Genomic DNA, 14,290 nt, shown 5'->3' on the forward strand with positions numbered 1-14,290 from the left:
TAGACTCCTGTTAATGTTCTACTTCTATGTCCGTCTCTTCCACTAGCACCTTAATGACAATGACTGTGAGTTAAATCTCTGCATTGATGATATCTAGCACAATGCCCGGCATATATTAAGCACTCACTAAATAACTGCTGAATAAGTTAGTTAATTCAAGGAGGACTAGCTACCAACTCAGGCCATAAAATCAGCAATCTAGCTCTCTGATTTCATGTCTTTTGGTCTTGGTGACTGATAATAGGTGTGTCTGAAACGCTGCTTCCTCACTGAGTACTTGTTCTTCATCATTTATTTAAGCATTCTTTTCTCCACACATTACCACATGAAGTTCTCAGTTGTTCTGTTCTCACTGAAGAGCAAGACATATGAGGAAAAATGTGAAAAGAAACAGATGGATGGATGGCACACCACTAAGGTAAAACATTTCTACCATATAATCACAGTCATTTCAACCAAAGCTACATCCAATTAAGTAGCTTTTTAAAAAGACTCCAAAGAGTGAATTTCATGGCAGTGCAGTGGTTAGGACTTGGCTTTCACTGCCGGGGCCTGGGCTCCATCCTGGTGGAGGAACTAAGATCCTCCAAGCCACGCGCTGTGGCCAAAAAAAAAAAGCCTCAAAAGAGTTGCTCCAAGTACAGTAATGCTAATAATGTTGATGGCACAAATCATGGCTCCTATGCTTAAAGAAGCATAGCAAGGTAAATTAGAATCAAATTTGATTACACATATTTACTTCTATTTAAATATTTAATGGTATTTAGAAGTTCAAAAGCCTACATTCTGATTTTTGAAACATTTTAGTACAAATCAACTTCTAGTGCAAACTTTTAAATGCTGCTTATTTATACATTTGAGCATAAATGGGTTCAAAAGGGGTTTTTTCTTACTATATAAAGTTGATTCACCACAATTCTACTTAGATTCTTTCCTTGAGTAAAAAATATTTAATATACAGTAAAGTGATCTTAAGAAATTTAGGCAACTATTCCTCCCTTGCTGAAGTCCCGAAACACATTAATTTTTTATTACGTTTTCTTTCAGATTACCTCTGGAAGTCCGTTAGAAGCTACAATTCCAAGAGAATTCATAAAAGGTATAAAATTTTTGAAATAAACATTTTTCACCTGAAAAAGATAAAGTTACATGATAATTAATTTTTTTTTAAAAAATCTGTCACTATTAACAATAGAATGAAAGTGCTAACTAACATTTTGATCAATGAGTTACATTCAACCCAGTGTGATGCTTATTTATAATTAATTCAATTATTCACTTTTTAATTCATGTGAGGCAGATTTTAGGTCCTAAAATGGAGGTGCAGGGGGGAATTGTTAATGAAATGGGATTTATAAGAAGAAAATCCATTGAAACCAACTTCAATATCCCACATTTAACAAATGGTGAAAATATGGGAGCCTCAAAAATATTAAGCGACTTCACCAAAGTTACACAGCTAGGAAGTGGCAGAGCTGGAATTGAAACCCAATCTGTCTAGCATCAAAGCCAAGACTCTTTTAATTTCTCTACACTGCCTCTGATTTCTCCCCAAAGCATATTTTTGGGCCACTTCACACACATACCTAGCTTAGGGAATATCGAGTCAATTATTTCAGCATAAATTTAGGAAAATGACCTGCTTTTATAAGAAGATAATTTCACATACAAATACCCAACAATTCTATTCAAAACCCAGTGAAAATGTTTTGGTCATTATGCAGTTTCACACAAAAAACCCTACAATTAACATGGATAATAAAGACCGTCCTTGGAAAAGCTGGAGTTATACCCCTAACTATTTTACACTGGCAAAGTGTTATGGAATTTTAAACAACTTACTTTTCTTCATTTAACTTCCTTTTCCAATTTGCAGTCTACATTTATTAAGGTAGAATAATTTAATATCTTCCTATTAATAAGTTCGTATCTTCTGCTTCACAAAAATGCTTTAAGAATTAAGCTTCTGTAATACATATTAGTATTGTTTTCTAATTAATTCCCACTGAACTGGAATAATTATAAGGTGGGTAGTTCTATTTAACCAATTAGTGTGACTAACCAATAATTATATAACCATAAATATAACTAACCAATAGTTATATAACTATAAATGCTACATGTAAATAATCAAATGTCAAATTAATATGAATTACCCCAAAAGCTATTAATCACCTACACTTTACAAATCGTTATTACATTCTAAATTATAGAAGCATTATTTAAAATAAAAAGGAAAAACATGATTTATTCCGGATTTTTGAAATGCAATTTTATAAGTAGTTCTAAAATACAGAGAACTAACAACCAGGAATTAGAAAACTGCATTTATTCCTATTCGTTACCTTGAGGGAGTAAGCAACAGACTGGAGTAAAAAAAAATATTTCAACTACATTTGTCAGCTTATTAGCAAAGATAATTTGTTATTCTAGAAAAGTAAATATATTACATGTGTAAAGTTGATACAGCTATATGTCTATATCTATATATTTGTTAAAATTAATAAAAGCCACAGTGCTAAAACCCAGATATCTTGATAAATCATTCCAACACTTCTTAAACTAGATTTTGAGATCATACCCCCAATTCCTTCCCAAAGTTGACAGAGCAATTTCAAAGATGCAACATTTCACATAGCTAGCTAGTGGTAGTGAATTTTGGACAATATAACAGTCTATGAGAGAAAGAGCACGGCACAGTGAAAGAAGCACTGGTAGCAGATGGTCCAAAGCATAGACTCTGTTAGTAATCAGCTATCAGTCTCTAGAAGCTTGTTTATTCATTAGTAAAAGGAGGCCAAGTACATTACTTGTAAGATTCCTTCCAATTCTAACATTCCAGATTTTATTGACAAGATAAGCAATTCCTGGGTGTTCATGTATCCTCTACCAGTCATTAACATCTGGTGTGATATTTAGAAAAAGAGTAACTACAGAAGGCTAAACAGAAACTTAATGTTGGTATCACTTAGCACTAAATCAAAACACTAGGGTTTTCTGAGCAGGATACTTGAAAACATTAGGCGTATCAGTAACCACAGAGGAATCAAAGAACAAACACATTTGAAAACTATTGCTTTAATCATGTACATTTCAATGATTCCAGAGTGAGGGAGCTATTCTCTTTAAAATCAAAGTAACTGAATATAAAAATTAAACTTTTTCTAAATATTTTGCTACTGCAAAAGAGTTGGCACTAATTACAAAAAGCAAGCTCATCATAAAAGAATTAAATACTCTTAGGAAGAACTTACATCTAAATCTACTTTAACTATTTTAAAGAAATCATGAAGTTAAATTACCTCATCTATATTACATTCATGTTCTTTACAGAGAACTTCAATAATTCTTGTATCATTTTCTAGTTGTTTTGCTATCCGTGCACTCCTGTTCTGACCTCGCCTTGGTGTTCGAGGTGAACCATTAATAGGTATTACAGCTGTTTCTGTAAAAATGGTAAATTAGATAAGAACAATTGCACATTCCACTGTATAAAATAATGAAGTATTCTAATTATAACTCGGAAGGTCAGAAATAATCTTGGTAACATTCTGCTACTTTTATTATTAGGCTTCATTAAAAAGCTAACAGCTTTATTTATTGAATATCTACTTTAAGTTATATACTGGTAATAGTTGCTACCATCCCTATTCTCTTCTGCCCCCAACTAGCCCAAAAAGAAATTTAAAACTCCACAGACAAATATGAAAAATGCAAGGGAAATAGCCAACTTATAAACTAATATTAAGTGTATCCTACTAGTCTGCAAGGGGAAAAAATGTTTTCTATCTTAAAAGAGCCTTAAAAATAATAAGCATTGGGCTTCCCTGGTGGCGCAGTGGTTGAGAGTCCGCCTGCCGATGCAGGGGACACGGGTTCGTGCCCCGGTCCGGGAAGATCCCACATGCCGCGGAGCGACTGGGCCCGTGAGCCATGGCCGCTGAGCCTGCGCGTCCAGAGCCTGTGCTCCGCAATGGGAGAGGCCACAACAGTGAGAGGCCCGCGTACCGCAAAAAAAAAAAAAAAAAAAAAAAAAAAAAAATAATAATAAGCATGTATGTATGGATTCAATTTGTAGATACAGGATAAAAAATAAATTTTTTAAAGTTTTAGCAAATAAATTATGATGCTTTTAAAAAATTAAGCATACAAATATACTCATGTGACACTAAATTGTAATTTTAAAAAATCCCCTGGATTATTTTGAGCATTTCAATTCAAACTGAATGTGAATATAGCTATTAAAGAGATTACAGATGACTAAGTATAAAAAGTATTAACTGCCTCTAGGCCCAACAAACAACTTACAAGAAACTGACAGGATAGAGGAACATGTTAAGACTACACCATAGGATGCAATCACTAAAAATTAAACCATGGAAAACTCAACAGAACAAGACCACCTGATTATTTAATAAATAAATTACAAGAAAAAAAGAGAAAGATAGATGGAGGAGGAACTTTTTAAGTCTTAAAAGCAAACCAACCAATCACAAAGTAGAGATCTTATTTAGATTCTGACTTAGTCAACATGTAAAAAATTTTTTAATTACTTTTATAAAACAATTGAAAATATGGACACTTACTAGATATTTGGTGGAATTAAAGAATCACTATTAATTGATTTTTAGGTGTGAGAATGATACTGTCATTATGCTTTTTTAAAAGACTTTATCTTTCAGAGATACATACTGAAATTTATAGGGATGAAATGGTATGCAAAAGTGTGCTTCAAAATAATATCGCTGGTAGAATTGAGCAGTAGATAGGACTATGGGTTGACCACAAGTTATGCATTGAGGGCAGGTGATAAGTACATGGAAGCTTATTATACACGACTTTCTTTTATGCTCACTGAAATTCTTCATAATAAAAAGCTAATTGCAAGTTTACCATAGCCAGTTAATTCAACACCTTATCCTGCTTTCTATTTAACATGGCACTTACAGAATTAAATGTACATTTGAATTATCCAAAAGAACAAAGGCTGTCAACCTAAAGTTATATATCAACTTATTAAAGTTATAACATTTTTTAAAAGTGAGGAAAAGGCATACAAAGGAAATTTTTAAAGATTCAGAAATTTTAAAAATATATTGTTTTATATTTTTTCCCCTCTGTTTTGCATGTGGTTTCTGCTAAATGACCTGCCTTTTCTGTCAAGCCATGTTCAACATCTTTTCAAAATTCTGCTTCATTTTTCCAGGAAGTTATTGTTCACGAAGATTAATCAGGCTTCAGCTTTTCAGCCACTTCAACACTTTGAGACTTCCATGTTTTGATCTTTCCCCTATTATTTTTAGTATTACTAATACTGTCAACATTTTAGGAGCAAGGAATCAGCTAAACCTTAGTTAAGTTTACATTTCTCTATAGTGTATTAAGTGATTTTAAATCCTACTCTACATGCCACCAAAGGGAGCAATTCCGTTCTAAGAGGAATATACTTGTCTTTGCTTAATGCTACCTAATTATTTCAGCAATAGCTATTATTTAAATACACCTCCCATCTCATCACCCACTGAAGTGGATCAATTACAGTTTATATGCAAAAAGAAAAAGTCAGTCACATAATCATTATAGCTTCCAATAATAAAAATTTAGTTAATCCATTTCTATAGAATGGGTTACTCTTCCCTGTGCAGTCTCATTCATATCTATGCCTTGCCTCTTGATTTTCTCTTTACTGGGAGTGCAGTCTCCCAACTTACCACAACACTCAAACCCTAACTACTCCTTCAACACTCAGTTCAAATGCCACCACTTTTTTATGGCCTTCCTTGGTCTTTCCCAGCTGGGAAAACTTTCTCATCTCCTCAACTCTCATAATATTGGCTATATTTTGGCCCAGACTATTTTCAACCATATACTCTAATTACTTGCTTACTTATCTCTCCTTCTATATCTTATACTACTTAAGGGCAGAACCCATGTCTGATTTCTTTTTTATCATTCCCTTGGCTCTAGAACCATGTTTTGGATCTAGTGTAAGTCCATAAAAAAATGTTGAATGATGAAGTAGGAGGGGCATAAATTACTTAAAATACTTACTGTATGGTTCTTTGAGTAATGCGGGAGGTGAGAGTTTGATAAAATAGTCAAGGACACACAGCATTAACTGAAATGAGATCACCAGGTCATCTTCCATTTGTAAAACTTGCCCTGAAAACAAAGAAGGTACACATCTTAAGGTAGAGATTGAGGTCTTTAAGTCAGGGAAAATTGTGGGTATGGCTGTATCCATATATTCATTTAGGCAACAATCACTGGAAGCATGTTAAAGATCTTTTTTTTGTTTTTTTGCAAAAATTCAGTCAGATTTGCAACATGTAAAAATATATAAAGTTATAAAATTATAAATGGGGACTTCCTGGTGGCACAATGGTTAAGACACGGGTTCAAGCCCTGGTCTGGGAAGATCCCATATGCCGTGGAGCAACTAAGCCCGTGTGCCACAACTACAGAGCCTGTGCTCTAGAGCCTGTGAGCCACAACTACTGAGCCCGCCTGCCACAACTACGGAAGCCCATGTGCCTAGAGCCTGTGCTCCACAACAAGAGAAGCCACTGCAATGAGAAGCCAGCACACCACAACGAAGAGTAGCCCTCGCTCGCTGCAACTAGAGAAAGCCCACACAACAAAGACTCAATGCAGCCAAAAATAAATAAATAAAATAAATAAATTTACTAAAAAAAATTATGAATGAAGTGTAAGTCTACCATGAGAATTTTACATTTAGGTATTATTATAATAATTCAGTCCCTATGTCTAAATTTATTTTGATTTTTCCTTCTTTAAACTCACTTCCAGTTTTGGTAAGAGTTATAAAATTTACTACCTCTGAAAATCATTTTGAAGAATGATACACGCTAGTCCTCAGTTCTATTTATTTATGAAACCTCATATATTTTCAATTTCAACCCACTCCAAAATATTAAGAAATAACCAAAGCCATTAGGAAATAATAAAATTAGTACATAATTGTAAAGTCATCTATAAAGCAATTATTTAGCACAAAATCCTAAAAGTTCATATAACATACAACTAAAGAGCTGTATATTTATTATAAAGAGCTGTATATAAGGAAATTAATGCATATAATAAACACCTAAGGAAAAAATAGTGTAGCTACACAAAATATACAAATCATATAGCTATGACACATTTGCTTATGGCTCTATGTTGTGCAGTATTTTTAAAAGAGAAGTTTAATTTGATTCATTTTCTATCTTATTGGTATCTGACTGCTAAACCACTAATAATCCCAATACTGAAGGTATAGAAATTTTCTGGTTAATGTATTAAATCTCAAATTTTAAAAAAAGGAATTCTTCAAATATTCAAGGAACAAAATGGGGGGGTGGTAAATTAAGCTAGCCTCAGATTTCTCAACAGCAATGTTCAATTCCAGAAAATAGTGTCCTGAGGAAATAAAAACATGATACAAGAACAGAATACTCGGGCTTCCCTGGTGGCGCAATGGTTAAGAGTCCGCCTGCCGATGCAGAGGACGCGGGTTTGTGCCCCGGTCCGGGAATATCCCACTTGCCGCGGAGCGGCTGGGCCCGTGAGCCATGGCCGCTGAGCCTGCGCGTCCGGAGCCTGTGCTCAGCAACGGGAGAGGCCACAGCAGTGAGAGGCCCGCGTACCACACACACACAAAAAAAAACCCTGAATACTCAACCAAGTTGTCCTTCAAGTCTAAAGACTACAGACATGGTTCATAAACATGTCAAACATAGAAAACATGGCGCCAAAAAGGCTTTTTTGAAAAACTCCTTCACGGTAAAATCTAGTCAGCTAGGGATAGACCAAAATAAAGAACTCAGAAATGGAGAAGCTATGATACAGGAGTGACAATAAGCTTAGAATCCATTTTAAATACATAAATGAGACAAAACAACTGTGATAATTATAATTACAGAACAGAATGTAAATATTATAATCTTTGGTAATGTAATGATAACAAAAAAAAGCAAATCTGAAAGTAGGGAATAGGAAGGTGACAGGAAGAGTAAGAATTCTTTTTCTTCAGAGCAGATTAATATATATTGCCTTAACTCAAAACCCAAAGTTAAATAAAGATTCTAACCTCTTTAATGTTTTCATAATCTTAGAGAAATACTTTAAGAAATAACACTGCTTAAGTGACAAAACATATAAATTTAAGCAATTCCTTCCATTTCTCTTATTTTCTTCTATAAAATTTGAGTAAAATTAATTTTTATATTTTAAACATAGGACAATATATTATTTTTAGAAACTTATATATATGTTTGTGAGTGCACTCATCCACCCACCTTTTTTAATCAGAATGTTACTCCAGATACATTTTTGTGCATACAACCACATAATTTTAATGATTATTTCTAGGTGGGTTTTGGGTAATTTTTCTACATTTTTCTTTGCACTTTGCTGTATTATTTGCATTCTTTATCATGAATATATATCACTTTTATAAAAACAGTAACATTATTCTTAAAAATAGGAAAGAATGAAAAATATTAGAAAAAGAAATGAAATGAGACATTTTCAAGGTTGCCTCCAATATCAGAATTACAAGAACTTGCTAACAGTTAAAAAGTCACACAAAGAACTAGAGGGAAGGAGGAACAATATTAAATAGAATTAAAATTTTGAGCTTACTCGAAAGAATTATCAATTATTACATTTGAAACATTACTATGTAACAAACATGACTTTACCTTTAGCTAGTAAAAACGTGAGCCAAGAAACTTTTAGCACCAACATAGAATTTATTTCCGTAGATAGCCTAATAAACAAATAGAAAGAAGAAAAAAAAACTCACACTGTTTTCCAACTACACCGTTTTTTTTCATTTTTTACAATTATAGACCAGAGTTGATCGCATAATAGAATACAGTCCATCTTAAATGCACAATTTACACATGAATTCAATTTGTCTCAATTCAGTTAGTGTTTTCACCATGTTATTTATATTTTCCCAAAGTAGTATACATTTTTTAAAGAAAATATTGAATATCTTCTACTGTAATCTAAAAATATGCACAGAAAGTGGTATAATATGACATACATGGTTTCCAATTAATGCTTTTCTGCTCTCTTTTCTAATTAAAATCAATTTTCTGTAAGCAGAAAAACAGAGGTTTGGGTGACTCTACCAAATTAACACTATGTCTTCATAAACGTTAAGTTATTCACTTGTTGGAATTAACGAGTGGAATTAACAGAGTTAATTAATTAATACACAATTTCCCTTTGTATCAATCATCTTCAGTATTATTACTTCAATGAGGCAGAAAATCTCACATACTACTCATTCTGTTTCCGAAGAAAAACTCTAGAGCTCTTACAATGTTATACTGTTGGAACATGTATCATGCATTTAAAAAGACTACTTAGAAATTTTAATATAGAAGTTCATGTTTATTCTTACTCAAAAGTTATGCTCTGAGTCTTAGTTAATAAAATGTCTATAATATACTCTGAAAAAAGATTTTGTCAATGAATTGGCATTTTTCCCAGAGCTGGTAAAATGTTGCTCTGAATTAACTTCGACCTTATTAGTTCTCCCTTGTAGTAAAAGGCATGTATTTCATACCACTTTCTTTGTGAAAAGATAAATAATCCGTATAGGGCTTAAATCTATGACCTTAATTTATGAAGTATCATAGAACAGTCAATCAAACTAACCCTGAAACTATCAACATGTTTGGGATTTTTCCACAAAAATCTCTAAAAAAAAAAAAACCTCAAAAGTGCAAAATAACATACTTCTGAGGTACTTACGAACTGCTGGGTTGTGACAAATATATAAGTTCACATGTTCTGAAAGGAAGAAATAATTATGTTAACATTATGGCTTTTTTAAAAGTTACTTTTAAATTTTTTTCATAATTTAGAAATCAGTTTTATCATGCTTTATTTATCTTATTTTAAGAAGGGTACATTTTTTCTCAAGTACAGCATTATAAAACAAAGTTAAAGTAGATGTTTCCAATTTATGACATTTCACATATCACTGTAATATCTAATTACAAAAAGACTGGATTCGATATGTGCATTTCTAACTTGGAATACATTCTGTAATTGAACCTTGATCTGGTTAGAATATCAGATCAGGTCATAAAAGCTTATTTAACTAATAGTGTCACTGAAATAACACAACTGAAAGTACTACAGTAAGTCCCCTATACACGAACCTTCAAGTTGCAAACTTTTAAAGATGTGAATGTGAGTTTACACGTCCAATCATGTAAGTGAGTTCATGTGTCTGGTGTACACTGTCACCTGTGTGCATCCTCTACAAGTGGTTGTGCTTTGTGTACTTTACTGTACAGTACTGTATAGAGTACAGTAGTACAGTATCTTTATTTCAAGGCCAGGATGTCTGGAAGCAAGCGTAAAAGCAGCCGTGACGTAGCTGGTACTACTGTACTTTTCAAGGTACTGTCCACATAAGATTAAAAATGTTTTATTTTTGTGTGTTTGTTTATTTTTTATGTATTATCTGTGTGAAAAGTATTATAAACCTTTTACGGTACAGTACTATGTAGCCAATTGTGTTAGTTGGGTACCTAGGCTAACTTTGCTGGACTTTACGAACAAAGTGGACTGACGAACATGCTCTCGGAATGGAACTCATTCATATATAGGGGACTTACTGTATAAAACCTACCTATTTAGGACAATGACTTCTGGAATGGTGGAGAAGGTTCTCTGCAGACCTGTTTCCTAATGTAATAACTACAATTGGTAAAACTATTTTTAAAAAACCATTTAAAGTCTCTGGAAATTTTCCTAAGGGCATACAACAAAAAAAAGGAAATATTTCTTCAAGAAAATCTACTAAATCTTGGTAAGAACAATGACAGTCTGTAGAATTCAAAGCAAAACTCATTTCCTCGTCCTCTCCAGCTCAGCATAACAAAGCTCTACCCCTGGCAGGTGTAGCCAAGACACAGGGCTCTTCTCTCTCCAGCTCCCAGCCTAGAACTATCTCTCTGGGAAGAGTAGGCTCCCAGCATTTCTCATCGCCCCCAGATCTGTGTTGCAGAAAGTCTATCCCAAGCAAGAGGAGCTGAGAGGTCTGGGGCTCCTGTCTTCTGCTTAGCCGCCACTCATAGGGTAAAGTTTTACTCCAGGCACAGAGGACATCAAAAATACTGACTTCTCTTGCTGAGCAGCTCATAGGACAGAGGTTCCAGCCAAGAAAGGCAATCTGGGAAGACCAGGGGCTATCGCCTCTTCTCAGTGCCATACTCTTAAAACAGAGGTATCACTCCAAGAGAGGAGACCACTGTCCCCATCCTGACCTCCCAAGCAGTGGCACAGAAGTGGTGCCTAGGGGAGAGGCAGACCCTAAGAACATAGAGCCTTGAGCTCTCCCCAAGGGAACTCATTTGGAATGGAGCGTGGGGATGTTCAAGAATAAGAGAACTGTTGAAAGCAATACAGACTTTGGTGGAAGCAAGTAAGAGAAAGCCAACAGATCTTACGAGAGCAAAAAGCTAAATCTTAGATCATCTAGGAGAGAACCAGAGAAAGAAACAGCTAAGAATAGCTCTCTTAGTATCAAAATAAGCCTCAAGGCTAGCCTCAAATACTACTGCAGAGGGAGCCAAATTTAATTGGATTAGACTGTAAAGCAACTTGTGACCCAGAGCATTGTCAAAAACAATAAAGCAGGACTTCCCTGGTGGTGCAGTGGTTATGAATCCCCCTACCAATGCAGGGGACATGGGTTCGAGCCCTGGTTCGGGAAGATTCCACATGCCGCGGAGCAACTAAGCCCGTGCGCCACCACGACGAAGCCTGTGCTCTAGAGCCTGCAAGCCACGACTACGAAAGCCCGCGCACCTAGAGCCTGTGCTCCACAACAAGAGAAACCACCGCAATGAGAAGCCTAGGCACTGCAGCAATGAGTAGACCCCACTCACTGCAACTAGAGAAAAGCCCGCATGCAGCCACGAAGACCCAAGGCAGCCAAAAATAAATAAATACATTTATGAAAAAAAAAATAAAGCAATCAGTTGGCAAATAGTGAGAGATAGCAACTAGGTGTGATATCAACAGAGGCAGTTAACTTAAGAACAGGGAAAGGATAGTCAAAGAGAACCCAGCTAAAACCACTGTCAGCTCTGAGTGACTACGCACCTGTCCAAGGCTACACTAAGGAGCAAGATCAGAGGCTCCACACTGTGGGAGAAAAAGACTTCATTGAGATAGTACAGCTAAGCCACCAAACAAATAACAAAGACAAAACAACAGCAGCAAGCCCCACAAGAGAAAAGAATCAGCTCCCAGAGTTACTACAATGTTATAAAAAATGTCCAGTTTTCAAAAATAAATATGAAATATGCAAAGAAGCAGGAAAGTGTGACCTCTACATAGGGAAAAAAGCAGATAACAGTAATTTTATTTAAGAGAACCAAAGTGTCAGACTTAACAAAGACTTCAAAACAGCTATTATAAATATGTTCAAAGGACTAACGGAAATCATGCTTAAAGAAAAAAAGGTATGCTGACAATGTCTCAACCAACAGAGAATTATCAATAAAAAGACAGAAATTACTTTAAAAGAACCAAAGGGCAATTTGAGTTGAAAAGTATAATAACCAAAATAAAAAATTCACTAGAGGGACTCAAAAGTAGATCTGAGCTGGCAGAAAAAAAGAAGCACTAAACTTGAAGACAGATCAAAAGAGATTATGTGGTTTAAAGAACAAAGAGATAAAAGAAGAAGAAAAATGAAGAGGCTCACAGAAGAGGCTCGCCAAAAAATATATTGGTGTATTTTTTGGACACCAAAAGATACACGAGTATATGTGTAATGGGAGTACCAGAAAAGAATGGAGAGAGAGAGAAAAAAAAATTTTTGTAAATAATGGCTGAAAACTCCCAAGTCTACACATCCAAGAAACAGAACCACCTCCAAGTTGAATAAATGTAAAGAGATTCACACCTAGATATATCATAGGATAAATGTTGAAAGACAAAGAGAAAATCCTGAAAGCAGCAAGAGAAAAATGATCCATCATATACAAGGGAACACAATAACATTAACAGGTGACTTCTCAACAGAAGCAATGAAGATCAGAAGGCAGTGGGATTACATACTCAAAGAAAGAAAAAAAATGTAAACTAAGACTCATATATACAGCAAAACTACCTTTCACAAGTGATGGTGAAATAGATAGTCTCAAACAAAAACAGAGAATGTGCAAACTCATCTTATAAAAAAATAGTAAAAGAAGTTCAGGCTGAAAACAAATGACCCAAGACAGTAATTCACATCCACATGAATAAACAAAGAGCACTGGTAAAGGTAATTATGTTATTATGAAAGATGGTATAATTACATATTTCTTCTCCTTTCTTCTCCTAATTGATATAAAATATAATTGCATAACACAATATGTATATATTGTATTCTTGGGTCTCTAACACATGAAATGTAATGTGTTTAACAACAGCAGCACAAAGAGGTGGGTAGGATCAAAGCTGCGTTGGAGTAAACACATGACACAAGATGATAAATCAAATCCATGGAAACAAATGAAGAGAAGACGAAATGATATATAATAAAGTTAATATAACGAACTCTATATACACTTGCTCTCCTTTATACTGTCAACTACTTTAAAAGACATACAACCCAAATGACTATAAGTAGATGAATGGATAAATAAAATGTGGTACAGGCATACAATGGAATATTACTCCATAATAAATAGTAATGAAGTATTGAAACATGCTACAACATGGATGAACCATGAAAACATGCTAAGCAAAAGAAGCCAATCACAAAAAATATGTAGATCAAAAATTTACACAGAGAAAACTACTATCTTATATAAAAAAAGCAGATGGTAATCAAGAGGGAATTTTTATAATTATAGAAAATATGTTTAATGTCAGATGCATTGTTTTATATCATTTTGTAATTTAATGTAACTCAGAATAGAATGTTATCATACAGTAAAGATAATGACATACAATATAAATCTATGCTGTCTAATATGTTAACCACAAGCTCCTATGGCTACTGAACACCTGAAGTGTTTCTGGCTAGTACAAATGAAGTTGTGCTGTAAATGTAAATTACATACCAAAGTATTAAAAAAAATACTTAGTATGAGAAAAAGAATGTAAAACTTCTCTATTGGTTTCATGTTTTCCTGTTGAAATATAATTTACCTAACATAAAATTCATCATTTTAAAGTGTATAAATTCAGTAGTTTTTAGTACATTCACTTTGTCATGTAATCATCACCGTTATCTAAAATTTCAATCACCCCAAAAAGA

General features: G+C 34.2%; 1 protein-coding gene across 1 annotated transcript in view; it reads right to left on the bottom strand.

The window, feature by feature from the left end:
* RB1 (RB transcriptional corepressor 1) overlaps positions 1-14,290 on the bottom strand; it is a 131,072-nt gene that overhangs the window by 79,473 nt on the left and 37,309 nt on the right. Inside the window, exons 5-9 of the mRNA XM_032611172.1 lie at positions 9,772-9,810; positions 8,706-8,773; positions 6,052-6,162; positions 3,303-3,445; positions 1,053-1,130 (exon numbers count right to left, since the gene is read on the bottom strand). Coding sequence (XP_032467063.1) covers positions 1,053-1,130; positions 3,303-3,445; positions 6,052-6,162; positions 8,706-8,773; positions 9,772-9,810 — 439 coding nt within the window. The remainder of the gene's footprint in view (positions 1-1,052; positions 1,131-3,302; positions 3,446-6,051; positions 6,163-8,705; positions 8,774-9,771; positions 9,811-14,290) is intronic.

The sequence above is a fragment of the Phocoena sinus genome, chromosome 18, assembly GCF_008692025.1.
Source record: "Phocoena sinus isolate mPhoSin1 chromosome 18, mPhoSin1.pri, whole genome shotgun sequence".
In the NCBI taxonomy this organism is placed as follows: domain Eukaryota; kingdom Metazoa; phylum Chordata; class Mammalia; order Artiodactyla; family Phocoenidae; genus Phocoena; species Phocoena sinus.